Source organism: Bos indicus, chromosome 1 (assembly GCF_029378745.1).
Source record: "Bos indicus isolate NIAB-ARS_2022 breed Sahiwal x Tharparkar chromosome 1, NIAB-ARS_B.indTharparkar_mat_pri_1.0, whole genome shotgun sequence".
NCBI lineage: Eukaryota > Metazoa > Chordata > Mammalia > Artiodactyla > Bovidae > Bos > Bos indicus.
In genome coordinates, this window is record NC_091760.1 from 112,877,177 (window position 1) to 112,898,439 (window position 21,263).

At 36.9% G+C, this 21,263-nt stretch overlaps 1 protein-coding gene across 4 annotated transcripts in view; it reads right to left on the minus strand.

The window, feature by feature from the left end:
• The window catches only part of MME (membrane metalloendopeptidase), a 116,029-nt gene that overhangs the window by 11,218 nt on the left and 83,548 nt on the right, over positions 1-21,263 (minus strand). For all 4 annotated transcript variants that reach the window (XM_019960575.2, XM_019960587.2, XM_019960580.2 and 1 more), the window contains 6 exons: positions 17,349-17,407; positions 7,580-7,699; positions 5,981-6,114; positions 5,791-5,856; positions 2,481-2,576; positions 2,060-2,136 (listed from right to left, as the gene is read on the minus strand). In XM_019960575.2, coding sequence (XP_019816134.1) covers positions 2,060-2,136; positions 2,481-2,576; positions 5,791-5,856; positions 5,981-6,114; positions 7,580-7,699; positions 17,349-17,407 — 552 coding nt within the window. The remainder of the gene's footprint in view (positions 1-2,059; positions 2,137-2,480; positions 2,577-5,790; positions 5,857-5,980; positions 6,115-7,579; positions 7,700-17,348; positions 17,408-21,263) is intronic.

Here is a 21,263-nt window from a genome sequence, read left to right on the forward strand (position 1 = left end):
GACTTCAGTAAGGAAAAAGACAACTTTAAAAAATTAAAGCTATTGAATCACTGTTTTGGAGCAGGAATTAACATGGTATTGTAGGTCAATTATACTCAATGCATGATACAGGATGCTTGGGGCTGGTGCACTGGGATGACCCAGAGGGATGGGATGGGGAGGGAAGTGGTAGGGGGGTTCAGTGGGGAACACATGTACACCTGTGGCGGATTCATGTTGACGGATGGCAAAACCAATACAATATTATAAAGTAATTAGCCTCCAATTAAAATAAATAAATTTATATTAAAAAATAAAATAAAGAAACACACTCAGAGGAAAATCTATCAGATTTGTGGTTATCAGGGGGAGGGGAATTGGATGAAGGTAGTTGAAAGGTACAAACTTCCGGTTATAAAAGAAATAAATACTAGGGATGCAATGCACAACATGACAGATAAAATTAACACTGCTGTATGTTACACATGACAGTTAAGAGTGTAAGATGGAAGAGTTCTCATCATAAGGAAAAAGTATTTTTTAGTTTAATTTTGTATATATTTGAGACGATAGTTCAATAAAGTTATTAATGTTATGGTAATCACTTCATGATGTATGCAATTTGAACCATTATGCTATACATCTGAAACTTATACCGTGGTGTATGTTAATTATATCTTAATAAAACTGGAAGTAAAATTTTTAAAATTAAAAAAAAAAACAAAAAACACCTAAAAATTACAAAACCATAATGAGAATTGGTCCAGGGATTATGCTGCTCATGCCTCAGACAGTACAGGATCTGCCTGCAATGTAAGAGACCAGGGTTCGATCCCTGGGTTGGGAAGATCCCCTGGAGAAGAGAATGGCTTCTCACTCCAGTATTCTTGCCTAGAGAATTCTATGAACAGAGGAGCCTGGCGGGCTGCAGTCTGCGGGGTTGCAAAGAGTTGGATGTAACTAAGTGACTAGCACTTCACTTTTTTATCTAAAAAAGAACCTAATTTGTACATCTTAGCAAGGATAAATTTAGTTTGCACTATACATATAATAGGCATACAATAATCAATTGTTGAATGAATGAATTTGAAAAAACTGTTAAGGCAAATACTAAATGGTGATGATGCTACAAGAATAAGATGAGTAAATTCTTTAATTTTAAATATGCTTTTTTATTATTTCACAATTGAATGTGTATTTTTCTCAGGAATGAATGATCTGGGTAGTATGTTTGTGTTTGTTTTAGGAGAAGCTTTTAAAATTAGCCCATTAGTTTCCTTTTGTCCTCAAACTGTTTCCCAATAAGCCTACAGAAATTTTAATTTGTTTCTCATACATTCATGCCTGAGAGGTGCTGCTGCTGATCAGCAAATCAGTGATGAAGAGTTTAGAACCTGAGGAAGGGGTAGGAATTAGGAACTCGGCCCTAAAACAGACACACAGGGACTTAAATTTAACATTCAAATGATAGCTGGTTGATCTTCTTTCAATCTGGTGTTCTCTTAGATTTTCTGAATTGGGAAGGACTTTAGATACCTTATAATTCAACCTTCTACTCTGCACAGAGTAGAATTTTCCTCCAGCATCCCTGCCAGGCTATTCTCTGACCTCTGCTTCATCATACTCTTTCCTGGAGTTTTGGGAACAACTTTACTCCACGTTGGGACCTTTTAATTACTAGAAAATTTTCCTCTGTGTTGAATGGAAATCTTTTTGGAACAGCTACTCACTGGTTCTAGGCCTTTGCCTTTTGTAGCCTTAGAAATGTCTCTGCTAGCTTTAAATAGAGCCACTGTTCCGAGGTGACATCTTTGTTGGAATTCATTAACAACTGGGCCTAGGTTATATACAATCTGAAGATAAGAGCAGTCAAGGCTATGCTTGGGTAAACATGACATATATCTTGATGTGTTTGGTTAATTCTTTCTGAGACCCTCAAAAAACAAAGAGAAAAAAATGAAAGGAAAAGGAAAAGCACTGGATTTCCAAATTGTACAGAATCAGAGTCAAAAACAACCCTCCAAATCTGAAATAATGGAGCCAATATTGGAGCACTTTGACCCTATTGATACCCACACACCTGAAATTGCCTGGACTGTGCACATCTGTTTTAATGGAGTTGAGAGCATACTCCGTCCTGTAGGTTCCACACCACACCTAGGGACAGAAATGGAGAAAGGAAAGCAGTATTCTCAGGTTGCATCAAGGATTATTTGTTTGGGCAGTTTGGAAGAAAAGCAAACTTCCTATTGCAGAAATTAAATAGAAGTTCTGCATTCCACAGCCAATTACTCTTCAAATAATGTTTAATAATAGGCAACCAGAAACACAATTATCATTAATACGGTCTGACAGACTATTACACACAATGAAAGTCAGTCAATCAAATGCTCTGCCACAATCAATTAAAACAAGAAAACTCAGTATGCAATATCTAACTTAGTATGAAATTATAACTCAAAATGATTTTCATATCTATCAATCAAGAAAGATAACAATACCTGGGCAAAATTCAGGAAGAACAGTTGTCTGTGATTTAGGTCAAGTCCAGGAAGTAATTTTTCTTCACCATGCTTTTTAACATAGTTTTGATAGGCCTAGGCAGTTAACGAAATAGAAACATGATGTTTATAATTTTTAAATTTATACATAAACCTATTTGAAGATCATGTGACCAAGTAATTAATATCAGAATCACCATAATAATACATTTAGTTATGGCAACCTTCAAGTATTTAATGGATTAGAAAGAAAACTAGAATTTATTTACAAATACTCTGAAAAGAATAAGATTAATGATTAACAGATGATAAAAGCCTAGCTAATGTCAGAAAATCAACAAATGTTAACTGAAAGGATGGATTTACATAAGTGATAAAAAACTTATCTAAATGTTGTTCTATAGATGAGTAAGTCTAGCCAGTTGGAAGAAAAAGTAGCCAAGAGAATCTGTAATTGCTATACTTGACTGGGTTATCACTCTCGGTAAAAAGAGATTCACAACAGATTTCATTTGAGAGATACTTGAGAAAAGTTAAGGGCGTCTCCTGAGATTCCTTAGAGGTTTAGCACCATATGATTCTAAGAATAAGGATGAGCAATTATTATGGCCCCTGAAGACAGGGCAAAATAAATTGAACCTCAGTCATCCTACGAAGGAGGAATTTAGATTACTGAATGTCAGGAAATGTCCTTAATTCTTAAGGATTTATAGACACTATTGGAAAATATAGTTTTCCGCTACAAAATATACTTAAGAATGGGATTGACAACAAATTTCTGAGATGTGTTAGCTTTAATTGAAAAAAAGAAAGGTGATAATTAGATACACAGAAGATATATTTCATTTCTTCTTGCTTGTCATCAACATAGATTTTCTGCATCTCTAATGTGCAAAGATGCTGGAGATATAGGAAAGACATGAACCTACTCCTCTGAGGGATTTCACAATCTACCAGGGAGTATTACAAGTCAAGACTTCATATATAATAATATATTTGCACAATTGTAATTTGCTTTGTTATTCTTAACCTGTACTTGTTCTACATGAGGATCTCCATGGAATTACACTTAACTCAGACTTTGGCCGAATTTTTACAGCAGTGATTCTCAATCTGATTGTGTATTAGAATCACCAAGGACTATTAAAAGGGTCAATTCCTTCCACTTCCAGGCAAGATGGAGAGACTGAGACTGAATTTATCCTTCCGCTGAAACAACCAAATAATAGACAAAATATATTAAACAATGGTTTGCATGACGCTAGACATCAGGCAAAATCTGATCTCTCTAGGAGACAGTAAACAAGAGGAGCCCTATGACTGCCCTAGCTTATAACTTGAGCACTATGGACCACAAAATAGAGCAGGAAACCCCAGTGGAGCCTGGTGGACATTGCAAACGGGTGAGGAAAAGGCATTGAGAATTCAAGGACACCAAGGACAGGGTGAAGAGGAGAAAATGCAGAGAAAGAGACTCTCAGAAATCAAACATCCCCTCAGTATTCAGCTGAGTACCTGAGTATACATGTGGGCAAACTATCCAAGGCTAGGGAAGGGACTGCAGAAAAGGATTCGAGATAAAATGTCTGGTACTCACACAATACAAGAATGGAAGACCTCTAGGTTCACACAGGGTGTTGCTCAGCAGTGAAGAACTATCCCTAGACTGAGCACTACCCCAGACATACCTAACACGATGTAAAAGCAAGATCTAAAAGGATCTAGCCATTTCTGAGGGATTTAACTGCACCCTAAAATAAAGCTCAAGAATATTAACAGGAGAACAAAAATTTTCTCCACCCAAAGATGTAAAATGTACAATATGTGGCATCGAGTTTAAAAAAAGAAAACAGATCAAATATTCAAAGAAGCAGTAATCGACCATCCCCCAGGACTTGGCTGGGATTCATTCTTTAGGAAAATTTCCAGCCAGATTTATCTCCCAAGCCTCACACTTTGATCATTCGGGTCACTGCCAATTTACAGGCCTCACAAGTCACCTCTCCCACATTGTTCTGATCATTCCTTCTTCCTGACCCAACCACCAAGTCTCTTCTCCCCTCCAACCCAAACATCTCTATGGTGAACAAATAACACTACATCTTCATCCACTACAATGAACATTCCATCCATCTTATGTCAGTAGCCTGATTCTCTCCTGTGGACACCTTGTCCCGTGTCCTCTCACGTAGCCTCTGCTTTTTTCTCCCACATGTGGGCTATCTCAAGGTTGGGAAAACAACTCAAAATCATACTCACTCCATATTTACTTCCAAGATCATTATTCCCCCACTCTTTTGTGAAAAACTCTACTTTTTTTTGTACACATAGTATCCACTAGGCCATCTTTGGAGAAGGCAATGGCATCCCACTCCAATACTCTTGCCTGGAAAATCCCATGGATGGAGGAACCTAGTAGGCTGCAGTCCATGGGGTCGCGAAGAGTCGGACACGACTGAGCGACTTCCCTTTCACTTTCCACTTTCATGCATTGGAGAAGGAAATGGCAACCCACTCCACTGTTCTTGCCTGGAGAATCCCAGGGACGGGGGAGCCTGGTGGGCTGCCGTCTATGGGGTCACACGGAGTTGGACACAACTGAAGTGACTTAGCAGCAGCAGCAGCAGGCCATCTTTAATCCTGGTTCAGATCATCAAATAATGGCATCTTTTATGAAGGGTTTGAAGCTGGATCTCTAGCACCAAGAATAGTGCCAAACACAGAGTGAAGGCCTCAGAAAGTATTGTTGAATGCAAGCCTAAATGAGATTCTAAAGGATATTCCAACAATATACTCCTCTGCGTTTACGGTATGGACCATTACAAGGCTACTTGCAGGAACCATATCACTTCAATCCTTCACTTATCACTGTAATTGGACTGGGTTTATGTTGATTATTATTCCCAAATACTGCTTCACCTGCTAAGAAACTGAGAGTCCTGTTCAGTACGTCAGTGAATGATTCTATAATAAATCTTTTTGTAGACTATCTTTCCTAAAAAACTATCTCAGAGATTATTTCTTAGGAAAATGTTGCCTCCTCTATGGAACTTGCATACTCCTCAATTCTGTCATTATAATATTCTGTTTCCTTTTCTCTTTCCTGTCTTTGAAGCTTAGAGAATGGTATCTAGCTCAAGCCTATCAACTGTATTGTCCCTTCTTATTAGCATATTTACAATCCCCTTTCTCCTGTGTATTTTCAATTTTCTATTGTTACATGTATCTTTTGCAAAAAGCTTTAAAATGAATGATTAAATGTCATCAATATCCACTCTAACCACTAAAATGGAAAGAAAATATTACTCACTCTGTATGCTTGGCCAATACCACCATTATCAGCAATGTTTTCTCCCAGTGTATTAATTCCATTGAGCTGTTAAAAAAAAAAAAAAAAAAAAACCACTTAAAGATCCTTAACTATGTTTGGATTGTTAAGAAAACATCAGTAATTCACTTAAGGTTGAATACAACTTTTGAAGAGAATGCTGATGACATACATGCTGTCCATTTGCTAGGTCCCAGGAGAAGTTCCCATACTGGTACACCATGCACTGGGATAGGTCTTTAAAATTATTTGCAGACTGTTGAGTCCACCAGTCAACAAGGTCTCCATCCTTGTTAAAATTTCTGCCTGGAATATATATTTATCTAAGTAAAATGAGAACTCATTACATCAAGAGTTGCAATAAGATATCTTTAATTCAAAGTGCAAGGACTGAAATACCAAGCATGCAAGAGAACATTAACCTGGACAGATGAGTAGATAAACTGTTCTGCTTTCTCATCTAGGGTTGATAAAAACCAGACCATTTGGGCTCTCTATGCTGATATGCCCTAGTATTAATCCAGATTAATCCAATTTTACCCACTTGGTTGTTGATGTCTCAGCCAAGGCCACCAGATAAATACTCCTGAAATCATGACTTGTTTCTGTTGGATGATTTTTGCCTGAACCAAATCTGTTCACTTTGATGTTCTGAGATTTTTAAAGAGGTCAGTATTTCACTATGGCATTCATTTCCTATCTCAAACCCTTCATTAGTAATTGTGGACTCATAGTTTTGCCCTACTTCAAGCATGAACAAAAAGTCACCTTTACTCTTGGGGCTTTCTTGCTGATCCTAACTACATTGATCTTTCTCCTTCTTGAGCTTCAGCAGCATTTATATACATTATAGTTTTGACACTTGATTTTGTCATCTTTTAAACAGTTATCTATGATGTAGTGAATAAGGTAAGGGCTATAAAGACAGACTACCTGAACCCATATCCTGGTTCCACCAATTCCCAGTTTTGTAACTTTGACCAAGTCTTATGTGTCTCTATATTTTTCTGTTTGAAACGTGGAAATAGTATTAATATCTACTTGTGAAGATTGCTATATAGTTTAATTGAGTCAACAGACCCTTAGTATATCCCTCCTGTCTCCTTTTCTTCTTCTGAAGCTTTGAAGTTAGATTAAGGCTTAATTATTTTCTCTCTACTGTTTTTATTTTCTTTCCAATTGTGAACTGATCTTTGTTACAGCTTCAACTCCTACCTCTTTACATCTCTCATGTCTTTACTTCTATTCCTCTCAAATTTCATTGAAACTCGAAATCTATGTTGCTGTTTGGGGCAGCATGTAAACATTTAATTTCCTACTGTTTGCAAGGCTGTGAACTAAGTAGTAGATGTGAGATGCAGTCAAAAAAAAAAGTCTCTGACCACAGGAAGTTTAAAAGTCCTGGGGGCACCTTACTTTCTGAGTTTACATCTAATTTTAAGACATGGACTCTACCCTCTAAAATTCTGGAGAGATAAGACATAATCATGAAATGAGAACAAACATTATCATTGGTGTTGACAAATATCAGTGTTTTCTCAATGTGGATATTGTTTTATTCTGTCAGAGTAAAAAGCACACGTTACTAAACCTATTAGAAAATTCTTATCTTCTAAAGCAACAATTTAAAAGGAACATTAAAAGTGCAGTGATTGTTAGGCTAATGATACACTGATGAATAAATGTGTTTTATATCGATACATTATTATAACTCCTAATTAGGTTTACTAGGGTATATCTCAGGCAAATAAAAGCATCAGTTGTACTTTACCATTGTCATCGAAGCCATGGGTGATTTCGTGTCCTATGACCATGCCAATGCCCCCATAGTTCAATGACTTAGGCTGCTGGGCACTGAAAAAGGGTGGCTGCAGAATGCCAGCTGGGAAGACTATAAGCAAAGAAGATGGTTAAAGATTACTTGTAGTTTTTTTCTGTAATGGCAGGCATTGGATTGGCTGTTTGCCTGCTAAGCTGCTTTCCAGTATGTCAGTTTCATTTAATTGTATACAAAAATCTTCTGTGACAGAAACAAATGCAGGTTATCTATTGGTTTTTTTTTTAAAAAAGGATATTAAGATGCTGTTATTTCTTTATATTTTATTTTATTTATTTTGGGTGCACCGCCAAGGCAAGCGGGATCTTAGTTCCCCAACCAGGGATCAAACCCATGCTCCCTGTAGTGAAAGAGCAGATTCTTAACCACTGGGCAACCAGGGAAATCCCCAGGTCATCATTTATTGTTGATGACAGTAAAGAGTTTATCCCAGAATGCATCATATCTGTGATTTATAATTACAACTGACTGTATAACATCCGTTAAGATTGTTTTCATGCTACAAGGAATTTAGAGCAAGGGAAAATTATCATCTCATTCAGAAGGTCTTTCCACTGCAAATATTTGGGAGAAACAGTTAGTAACAGAAGTATTGTTTTTAACATGTCTAATAGTTTATCCATCTACAATAGCTTACTAAATAAACAGAGACAATCAAAAGTACCCCCTAATCACATAACTTCTTTAAATTTTCATCAAGGCATGTGACTATTTATTTATTTATGGTTGTTTAGTCCTTCATTTTTCATGTCTTCCTCAAAGCACCTCAAGTATTAGCTCTTTGAGAGCATAGATTTGTTTGCACATACATGTATTTGTTTATTTGTTTTTGAGTCCATTTGAATTTTTAATTATCTCTAGCACCTTAAATTGGATAGTGCCTGGAACATAACAGGTACTCAGGAAATGTGCTGAATAAATCAATAACTGATGAATGAATGAGTGAATTTTGTACAGTGTCCTAAAGACTTGTAAATAAATGAATTATGATTTTTATATCTACCCTGACATCTGTCTTAACTAGCTAATTTTCTATACTTAGACATTTCATACTGTTTAAATTTCATGTGTCACACATCAAACTCATTTCCCTTCTAAACCATCTGAGTTTATTATTTCTGCTAATAGCATGTGAAGAGTCTCAATCACCCAAAGTGAACATTTTTCTGTTTATCTTTCATGTCTCCTTTCTTTCTACAAAGTCCTTATATGATCTAGTATGGAAAACATCAGGTCCTGTGCCTTCTTTCCAGAAGCATTTCTTCTGTTTATCTCCTCCTATCAGTCTTACTGGCCACCTTCTGAGTTCATGCTCTCATTTCTTACCTGAAGAATTACTTAATTTCCTAATTGGCTTTCTTAGATCTTCTTACTTCCAGTCTCCCCCAACTTCAGTCTATCCTAAATCTACTCTATCCTGCCTGCCAATTAAAGTGCCACTGTGGTCATTATCACTATCCTGCTAAAACACCTTGGACAGCTTATCATTGTTTCCTAACTAAAGACAGCATATTCTTCCTGGCCTTTGTCTCTATGGTGTTCTACTTCTCCACCTCCCCTATGCCCTTCCCTTCCCTCATAACGTTCATAGTTTTGAGATTTTATCTTTCACATTGTAAAATTCTACTATCCACTGAAGTATTATGTTCTGTAAGCAAAAATAAAAAATCATTAGTATCAACATCTGCTACATGTAAAGGCCTGGGCTATTGCTGCATGGAACATTAACAGCACAAAACAAAGGCCCTTATTTTAAGAAATATAAGACCTAGTTAATACAGAGTAGCAAACGTTGTTTTGTGTCATTCAGCTGGTGTGTGAGTATGACCTTAACTTGTTAGTGTTTCAGGGATAAATACGAGCTATTTACAAAGGAGACCTTAAAATATACACTGGGCAATTTAAGTACTCGTTAGATCTTTAAAAAATATCTGGAAAGTTGTCTTAACAATCAAAATGACTAAGTTAAAAAAAACACACAAAATTTTTGTCCTTGGAGAATTCTGATGAACATTATATGTCACGTGTAGCTGCCTGAGCTATCAACGGTGCCAAGAAATTATTTTTAGCTTGAAGTATAAAAATTATGTGCAGTACTTTATTAACTTAAAGTGAGGACTATCTCCCACACTATGTACTTTGATTAAAATCCATCCATTATATAAAATGCTCTTATGAAACACACTATTAAGACTAAACATTAACTATAAAGATCCTGCTGCTTTAATTATACCCTGATATACATTTTTCAGGCAAGTGATAAGATTTTTATGGCTCATATTAAATACTAGTCTTCAAGTTCAACTTTGCAAATCATGATTTCTCCTTTTACTCTGTCAGCTAAATATTTATGAGGATTTTACTGATTAGTCTTATCGTTGTTACTAGTAGACATCACAACTGTTGATAATTACCAACTGCTTCGTTGTGCATTTTTTATGTTCATGATTGTCAACAAGTTAGTTAAATACACCATTGTTCCATGAAACAAAAGACAGTGTTTCTCCTCACGCCTATCCCCTCACTTCCCTGGTTTATTTTGTTAAGGCTGCAAGCAACTCAATTTTAGAATCTTTGATATAAAGCTCAAGAGTGCAATCAGATAAAATCAATTTTGGTGGAAAAGTTAAACATTGTTTTTATATTAAATGAAATAGCAACCTGTTTGGAAAAATTTACTCTTAATTCTCAAGTCTGAAAATAAGAATCCTAATGACACCACTCTTATGGCAGAAAGTGAAGAGGAACTAAAGAGCTTCTTGTTGAAAGTGAAACAGAAGAGTGAAAAAGTTGGCTTAAAGCTCAACATTCAGAAAACTAAGATCATGGCATCTGGTCCCACCACTTCAGGGGAAATAGATGGGAAAACAGTGGAAACAGTGTCAGACTTTATTTTTTGGGGGCTCCAAAATCACTGCAGATGGTGATTACAGCCATGAAATTAAAAAAGACACTTACTCCTTGGAAGGAAAGTTATGACCAACCTAGACAGCATATTCAAAAGCAGAGACATTACTTTGCCAACAAAGGTCCGTCTAGTCAAGGCTATGGTTTTTCCAGTGGTCATGTATGGATGTGAGAGTTGGGCTGTGAAGAAAGCTGAGCACCAAAGAATTGATGCTTTTGAACTGTGGTGTTGGAGAAGACTCTTGAGAGTCCCTTGGACTGCAAGGAGATCCAACCAGTCCATTCTAAAGGAGATCAGTCCTGGGAGTTCATTGGAAGGACTGATGCTAAAGCTGCAACTCCAGTACTTTGGCCACCTCATGCAAAGAGTTGACTCATTGGAAAAGACCCTGATGCTGGGAGGGATTGGGGGCAGGAGGAGAAGGGGACGACAGGGAATGAGATGGCTGGATGGCATCACTGACTCAACGGACATGAATTTGAGTAAACTCCAGCAGTTGGTGATGGACAGGAAGGCCTGGTGTGCTGGGATTCATGGGGTCGCAAAGAGTCGGACATGACTGAGTGACTGAACTGAACTGAAGGATGAATAAGACAATTTTACAAAGTTTAATTATGTCAAGGTAGTCATAGATCACCCAGGCTGAATATACTCTAAATTACTTATAAATTACCTAAAATTGGAAAAGAATTTTGTTGTTATTGAAAAAGGAGAATGCAGCAGTAGTAAGACTTCTCAAATGACTTGTCATTTCCTTGGATAAGACTTGAAAGTTTAATAAGATGACTGGATAGTGCCTGAAACTTACAGAGAAACACTTGACAAAACATTCAAGTGCAGCTTTTCTAATAACATGAAAGGTCCCTAAAGCTCTATGGTACAATTACATAAGGAAGAGGAACAAGTGAATTTACTGCTTTCAGCATGTCTTCCTGTCCTGAAAGTTGACTTTTTGTTTTTGAGAAGGGGCAAGGGTAATGGCACCCCACTCCAGTACTCTTTTGCCTGGAAAATCCCATGGACAGAGGAGCCTGGTAGGCTGCAGTCCATGGGGTCGTGAAGAGTTGGACATGACTGAGCGACTTCATCTTCACTTTTCACTTTCATGCATTGGAGAAGGAAATGGAAACCCACTCCAGTGTTCTTGCCTGGAGAATCCCAGGGACAGGGAGCCTGGTGGGCTGCTGTCTATGGGGTCGCACAGAGTCGGACACGACTGACGCGACTTAGCAGTAGCAAGTGTGCATAAAAATTGGAATGTAGCCTACATGTGTGAGTTATGACAAAAAGTGGTCATAACTTTTTGACCACTTTTAGCCTACATGTGTGAGTTATGACAAAAAGTGGTCATAACTTTTTTCTACTTTTTAAAAAGTAGAAATTTTTTAAAAGTAGAAATTATTAATATGGATAACTCCCTATATAATAATAAAACAAGTTCTTTTTTCACCATAACATAAAAAGATCAATCCTGCAAGAAATTGCATGTGATATAGTTTAGGGGATTTGTGTGAAGGTGGGAGGGTCATTTATGAGACATGTTATTCTATACCAGTTCTAATTCTGTGATGCACATGATATCAAATCCATTAAGAGAGTTGCAAAAGCTGTATATCTAGGTATGGATGGACATGGATAGGCATACAAATACACTTTTATGAAGAAGAAAGTGAGAGATCAGGATCTTCAATTGTTTTTAGTTAAGACAATCCCCATTTTGGAGATTCAAATGAATTGTCAAGGAGAAAATGTACACGTCAAAGCGTTCTCATGCATGACACTTTCCCTTTCTCTGAACTGCTGTTATTAGCAGATAAGCATATGAAAAGAGGTTAGCAATTTTTCAGATTTCTTATTTCCATCAGAGGAATTTATATTAAGCATCTTTAAGAGGTCTTTCTTATACATTAAGAATGCTTATTACAGCCAATTCTTGATTATTCAGATGATAATTGTCTGCTTTGTGAGATGTCAGGCCACTTTTAACTTCTTTTTCCTTTTGCTGTAGCTTGTTTGGTTTGAGGGTATTAAATTCAAAATGAGAACATACCCAGGTCTTCTCTGCTCAGGGAATCTCTGAGGCAGACCAATTTTGAGCCAGCTTCAGGAACAAGGGGTAATTTAGAGACAAACGAAGTCTGTCTTGACCTGCCCTAGAATACTGAGAGGATGAACATGCCAGAGTGGTCTTCTTGGGAATGCTTCAGCACTAGGTCTGATAGGATACTGAGCTGGATTAATAGAAAGCAGTATCCTTTAGTCTGCCCTAATGCACAATTGAAGTTGAGGCTGCCTCACTTTGCCTTGGGAATCCTTTAAAAGTCAATTATCCTATTTAGTCTAAGTCTTGAATGAACGAGAGGCTTCCTAGGTAGCTCAATAGTAAAGAATCCACCTGCCAAGCAGGAGATGTGTGTTCAATCCCTGGGTTGGGAAGATCCCCTGGAGAAGGAAATGGCAACCCACTCCAGTATTCTTGCCTGGAGAATCCCATGGACAAAGGGGCCTGGCAGGTTATAGTCCATGGGGTTGCAAAGGGTTGGACGTGACTTAGTGACTAAACAGCAGCAGCAGCAGAATGAACTAGACTTTACACCGACAGAACTACTGAACATCAAAGAGGTCTTCAAAGTAAAGACTCTCCAGAGAAAAAGCAAAGGTCTTTAATGATAAAGAGTTTCCCTGGTGGATCAGATGGTAAAGAATCTGCCTGTAAGGCAGAACTGGGTTCGATCTCTGGGTCAGGAAAATCCCCTAGAAAAGGGAATAGCTACCTACTCCAGTACTCTTGCCTAGAGAATTCCATGGAAAGAGGAGCCTGGCAGGCTACAGTCCATGTGGTCACAAACAGTTGGACGCGACTGAGCAACTTTCAGGAAAAGATCTGAATGGTTTCTAGGAATACTTTATAAAGGACAGAGCGCACGGGTTCTCAGTTGATAATTAAACAGGCTCTGATCTAGTTTCAGGTAATCATTTTACTAGCTGGGAGATGTATCAGACTAGTTTTAAAAGCAATGCTAAGAAGTATCATCAAACTTTACCTTCCCACTTGATTTTTGACTACACTTAGAAATGAAGGGCTGGACTGAACAAACCTGGAGAAGCTGGCTATACTGTTGAGAATACTTCCACTGAAGTACTAAATCAGTTGGTTGTCTTTCTTCATACTAAAATCCTTGGGGCAGGGGGAAATGTATCTATTTGTAAGATACTTAAGAGAGAGCTTCAAGATGACAAGGTATTCCCAGGAAGAGAAAAAATATATCTTTGGTTTATTAAGCCATTGCATTATTCATAGTGTTATTCACTGAGGTATTAATTTCTTTTTTTTTTAAATTTTATTTTATTTTTAAACTTTACATAATTGTATTAGTTTTTCCAAATATCAAAATGAATCTGCCACAGGTATACATGTGTTCCCCATCCTGAACCCTCCTCCCTCCCCATACCATCCCTCTGGGTATTCCCAGTGCACTAGCCCCAAGCATCCAGTATCGTGCATCGAACCTGGACTGGCATCTCGTTTCATACATGATATTTTACATATATCAATGCCATTCTCCCAAATCTTCCCACCCTCTCCCTCTCCCATAGAGTCCATAAGACTGTTCTATACATCAGTGTCTCTTTTGCTGTTTCATACACAGGGTTATCATTACCATCTTTCTAAATTCCATATATATGTGTTAGTATACTGTATTGGTGTTTTTCCTTCTGGCTTACTTCACTCTGTATAATAGGCTCCAGTTTCATCCACCTCATTAGAACTGATTCAAATGTATTCTTTTTAATGGCTGAGTAATACTCCATTGTGTATATGTACCACTGCTTTCTTATCCATTCATCTGCTGGTGGACATCTAGGTTGCTTCCATGTCCTGGCTATTATAAACAGTGCTGCGATGAACATTGGGGTACACGTGTCTCCTTCCCTTCTGGTTTCCTCAGTGTGTATGCCCAGCAGTGGGATTGCTGGATCATAAGGCAGTTCTATTTCCAGTTTTTTAAGGAATCTCCACACTGTTCTCCATAGTGGCTGTACTAGTTTGCATTCCCACCAACAGTGTAAGAGGGTTCCCTTTTCTCCACACCCTCTCCAGCATTTATTGCTTGTAGACTTTTGGATCACAGCCATTCTGACTGGCGTGAAATGGTACCTCATAGTGGTTTTGATTTGCATTTCTCTGATAATGAGTGATGTTGAGCATCTTTTCATGTGTTTGTTAGCCATCTGTATGTCTTCTTTGGAGAAGAAGAGCTAACACCTATCCTGCTCAAACTCTTCCAGAAAATTGCAGAGGAAGGTAAACTTCCAAACTCATTCTATGAGGCCACCATCACCCTAATACCAAAACCTGACAAAGATCCCACAAAAAAAGAAAACTACAGGCCAATATCACTGATGAACATAGATGCAAAAATCCTTAACAAAATTCTAGCAATCAAAATCCAACAACACATTAAAAAGATCATACACCATGACCAAGTGGGCTTTATCCCAGGGATGCAAGGATTCTTCAATATCTGCAAATCAATCAATGTAATACACCACATTAACAAATTGAAAAATAAAAACCATATGATTATCTCAATAGATGCAGAGAAAGCCTTTGACAAAATTCAACACCCATTTATGATAAAAACTCTCCAGAAAGCAGGAATAGAAGGAACATACCTCAACATAATAAAAGCTATATATGACAAACCCACAGCAAACATTATCCTCAATGGTGAAAAATTGAAAGCATTTCCCCTAAAGTCAGGAACAAGACAAGGGTGCCCACTTTCACCATTACTATTCAACATAGTTTTGGAAGTTTTGGCCACAGCAATCAGAGCAGAAAAAGAAATAAAAGGAATCCAAATTGGAAAAGAAGAAGTAAAACTCTCACTATTTGCAGATGATATGATCCTCTACATAGAAAACCCTAAAGACTCCACCAGAAAATTACTAGAACTAATCAATGACTATAGTAAAGTTGCAGGATGCAAAATCAACACACAGAAATCCCTTGCATTCCTATACACTAATAATGAGAAAACAGGAAGAGAAATTAAGGAAACAATTCCATTCACCATTGCAACGGAAAGAATAAAATACTTAGGAATATATCTACCTAAAGGACCTAAAGACCTATATATAGAAAACTATAAAACACTGGTGAAAGAAATCAAAGAGGACACTAATAGATGGAGAAATATACCATGTTCATGGATTGGAAGAATCAATATAGTGAAAATGAGTATACTACGCAAAGCAATTTATAGATTCAATGCAACCCCTATCAAGCTACCAACGGTATTCTTCACAGAGCTAGAACAAATAATTTCACAATTTGTATGGAAATACAAAAAACCTCGAATAGCCAAAGCTATCTTGAGAAAGAAGAATGGAACTGGAGGAATCAACCTACCTGACTTCAGGCTCTATTACAAAGCCCCAGTTATCAAGACAGTATGGTACTGGCACAAAGACAGAAATATTGATCAATGGAACAAAATAGAAAGCCCAGAGATAAATCCACGCACCTATGGACACCTTATCTTTGACAAAGGAGGCAAGAATATACAATGGATTAAAGACAATCTCTTTAACAAGTGGTGCTGGGAAAACTGGTCAACCACTTGTAAAAGAATGAAACTAGAACACTTTCTAACACCATACACAAAAATAAACTCAAAATGGATTAAAGATCTAAACGTAAGACCAGAAACTATAAAACTCCTAGAGGAGAACATAGGCAAAACACTCTCCGACATACATCACAGCAGGATCCTCCATGACCCACCTCCCAGAATATTGGAAATAAAAGCAAAAATAAACACATGCGACCTAATTAAACTTAAAAGCTTCTGCACAACAAAGGAAACTATTAGCAAGGTGAAAAGACACCCTTCAGAATGGGAGAAAATAATAGCAAATGAAGCAACTGACAAACAACTAATCTCAAAAATATACAAGCAACTCCTACAGCTCAACTCCAGAAAAATAAATGACCCAATCAAAAACTGGGCCAAAGAACTAAATAGACATTTCTCCAAAGAGGTATTAATTTCTATGCTTATTTATGTGATATTACTACTAGTGAACATAAATTTTGGGGGGGATCAAAAGTGGTTGCTGCTGCTGCTGCTAAGTCACTTCAGTCGTGTCCGACTCTGTGCGACCCCATAGACGGCAGCCCACCAGGCTCTCCCGTCCCTGGGATTCTCCAGGCAAGAACACTGGAGTGGGTTGCCATTTGTGGTTAAGTAAACACAATTCCACATGGTTCAACCTAGTAAAACCGACTTTGCAACTTTCTGAGCTTCTCTCTTGGAACCTTCTAGGAAAAAACAATGATACAGAGCAGGATCATCTCTACCAATGCCTGCATACAGAACTGAGAAAAAAATTGGATTTCTGAAACTTTGGTTCTTGAAACTTAAACCACTTAAGATGCTGATGCTTAGAAAGTCCTAAAGTTAGTATAACTTTATGGAGATATAAGGGAATTTTTTTAAAAAGCAGTTTGAAATAAAAGTACTTAACAATAAGATAAACCACTTAGCTATAAATGAGAATGTTATAAAAGAAACAAAACCACTTAATGTGACTTATACTGATTTAAATTTTGCTATTATAGTGAAAAGAGGTACATGGATACATTTATTTCCAAGGAGGATATTCAATAAATCAGTAACTCAGCCTCAACATTGCTTTTATAGGGAATATAATAAATTGGTCATGCAAAGCACTAAAGCGTGGGACCAACAGAGAAATATTATACAGTTATTTAAGAACAGACCTTACCTATCTGATTTCTGCCTGACGAGTAAAATGCATTGACTACAGCTGCTCCGCTTATCCACCTATAGAAAACATAAGAACTTGTTACAAAAGATACTAAATTATCTGATTCAATCTGTTCACAACCATAAAAGCATTACCACTATTCCAAGATGAATTTTAATTTTCTGTTTGAAATATGATCAACAAATTAAAATTAATTCACTAGATGAGAGCATTCATTTAAAAATATTTCCACTTCTTGAAAAATGAGTGTACACAGGTCTGCAATCTGTTATTTAATTTGCATACATTTTTAATGATGGCATCTCATAGTGCAAAACCCATTCTAACACATCTCTTTGGAAACTGCAATGGATTAAAATTATATTGAAATTTATTTAGTTCTGTGTTCCTGATACTAGGTGACTATGCCAACAATTCTGGAACAGTTGACAAAATATAGAAATAATGCTAAAATTTCAATTCAGCAGATTTCAGGTTGCTAAAAAGTACATTTAAACTTTTTAAATTCTTGGTTTACAAAGAGCATCTTTGGGGACTAAGAGATCCCCTTGACAGGTATTTAGCTTTGTGTAGTGTGCCTACTCTGATTATTGTCACTTAAAATTTAAAAAAAAAAATATGACAGATAAGTGAGCAAAGGTATATTTTTGTATAATGACTGCAAAATGAAATCCAGGTGATTCTTAAATAAATCTGTCTGTCTGTATATGCCATGAATTAGGCTCTATATTAGACCTAGAGATTTTATAAAATACAATTCTTGACTTCAGAAGACCCTAGTTGAGGAAATGATAAAGAAGCATAAATAGCTTATACAAGAGTGAGTGAGAAAAAAACCAACAATCCAGTTCCCCAAACAACAATCTGAGAGCAGCAGTAAGGTAAAGGATGGAGCCAGTGTTCCCATGTCTTTCTGCTAAGATGTTATGAAGACTGCATATCAACAATCACTGTTAAGCACTTTTGTGCAACAGGAGTAATACTGTCTTCATAGGCTGTATTCTTATATACTCATTAATAGACACATATCCTTATATTGAAAGTGTCAATTTACTTGAATTCTGATACCTTCTTAAATGTCAGCACACATACACACACACACTCAAAACAACCATATATTGTTATCTAGTGGCCGCATAGTTACCCCACTTTTAGGGCAACAATTCAAGTGAAAATTATTATCCTACTCATGAAACAAGTTTACAGTAATTAACACAATGAGGTTAAATCAGAACTGTTTCCAGACCCTGCTTTGCAAGGTAAGCAGTCCAAAGTCAGCTGCCCAAATCAGCATTTTAGTTAAATTTTCAGTAACTATTCTGGGATATCAGATGTAAGTCCTATTTTGATCTATTAAAAGTAACTCAGACAGGGTCACATATAACAACTGTTAGATAAATTCTAATTAAGCATGAGTTTTACCTCCAATAACAAGACTAAGACATTCATATGAAGGATATATGGCTTAAAAAAAAATTCAGATAGAGTTTCTGTAGATAAAAAAAATTCAGATAGAATTTTTGGGAATTTTTCTTTAGGAAGAAAATAAGTTTGAAGATGGAGGGTTTGGGTTGGGGGATGGTCAATCAATGTGTTTCTTCTTTAGTTTGATTTTGTTGTTTCAAATAGAGAAAAACATTTTCAAACAGGATGGTATGACCAATATTTCAGTCCTCCCTAATTTCACCACAGCTGAGTCATCAATATTTTAATTTCTTGCAGGTTGATGATTATAAGCATACAATTTTATTTATTTTAATTAAACTTGACTTGCTTCCCACGTGCTTTGTAGTGACTCACAACAAAAACATGTATTTGTAAACCCAGGGATGTTAGACTAAAATCTTGATATCAGAAGCTACATAGGAAAAGTTGATTTTGTGTGGCCCAAAAGTATTATGAAAGAAAATATATAAATAAAACTCACGATCAGGAAAAATGATGCATTAGGACTATGTTTAAATAAATTCACACAGAACCACATGACTCACATATGGTTCAAGGCTATCTGGCAGGAGCAGAAAATAGGAAACATGCTCACCCCACTCCTGAGCAGAAACACTGCTCCTTGTGGTGAGTTTAGAGGTATTTCTGATGTGTCATCAACATTCTGAAAGTGTAAGACAGCAAAACTTGCCACCCATAAAAAGTCTCTTTGGCATGAAGATAATTTTGAGATGAAAACAAATCTCCCGGAAGACTTAGGAAGAAACTTCGACCTGCCCCATGACTGCCTAAAAAAATTTAGATAGAGGAGACCTGTTCCTGAAAAAGAGCCATCACCAGAGGGATCTTCAGGGAATATGGACTAGATGTGGTGGGGTAACTATTCAGAGCCTAGAGATCAGAGTCCATTCTGTATCCCTTTGTGACAGCATGACGCACTGAATAAGCATTTCCCAAACATTTGATTTTCCATCTTCATGTGAATTGCCTTCCTCCCCTTTGAGGTCCCAAACCACTATTCTCAACATCCTCTTTTGTCTTTAGCTGAAGATGGTATTTAGGGTTAGGGGTTCAGCCTTGGCAAGTTACTCAGTTTTCCTGGGTCTCTCTTGTGTATACATGGTATTAAACCTTGATTTTTCTCCTGTTAATCTGTCTCATGTCAATTTAATTCATAGACCAGCCAGAAGATCCTGGAAGGGTTGAAGAAAATTTCTTCCTCCCTGATAATAGCCAACATAACAGATTTTATGCATAAATAGCTTATACCTATTAGAATTTCAATTGTTTAAAAATTACTTTAACATATTTCTAGGCCCCAGTTGTTCAGTTCTGAACTTCTGATTTAGTGATAATATACTCTGCATGGACATTAGTGGGTAATCACAGATAATATATACAAATTGTTGGTTTTGCACTCAGGCACAGTACTAATAATGAAACACAAAAGGTGCCAAGTCAACATGTTTTCTATTTTTAAATTAGTATATTAGAGAGGAATAAACTAGATACAGCAATCTGATGTTGCAGATAGCAACAGATCTCAAAAGTTGGACATAGATGAATGGAGTTTGTATTATCCATCTCATGTTTATTGCTTTTGTAAAAATAAATGTCCCACCTGTTGTTTTAATGATTTTTTTTTTCTGCTCTTCTGTTTAAAATTGTACTTTGATCAATGTTTGTAACTTCTTAGCAGGGAAAGTTTTACATATTAAAATGTCCACTGTGAATTACACCTTCAAGAAAATAGGTAGCTATTTATGACCACAGAACACTCACATAAAATTAGAATCATGGTGGTTAGTTTCACAGAGCACAAATGTGTAGTGTTTGCCTTTTCTTCCCCAAGACCTTTCACAGTGCATCCTCAGGCCAACCCTGGGTAATTATCCAGATCCAAAAGCACAGGGCACTTTGTCCCTGGGAATGACCAGAACTTAAGGTACTGTAATTGGATCATTCATCTTAAAGTGATGATAGCAGTTACAGACTCAGTGTCTAATATTTGTGGTCAATCATGAAATATCTCACTATGTTACAGCAGAAGCTAAATTAAAGGACAAAGAATATAGTTTTTAAAGTAAATGGTGATATAACAAAAACTGTAAGATCTTCTGATTTGGATGCAGCCTCAGAGTTTCAGGAGAGGCTTTCGTTTATGGAAAACAGACAAATGTGACCCTGAACAGCAGCACAGAAAAGAGAAAATGCACAACTAACGAGAGAACCAAGTGTCCAGTAACAAAATGGATAGTGCAAGTTATCTGAAGATACCTTTAAAGTATGGAGGCCAGACACTAGCATCTCCTACAGCAGGTACTGGAGCTGAGAGAGAGTGCACATCACTCTGTTCTTTGACTTCTCTTCCTGCCTCCACTATGTGGCTGTAGAAGGATGGGTATGTGCAGTATAAAGTGAAGGGTGGGGAAGCAAGAGGTAAGCAAACTTTACTTTCCATTTCTG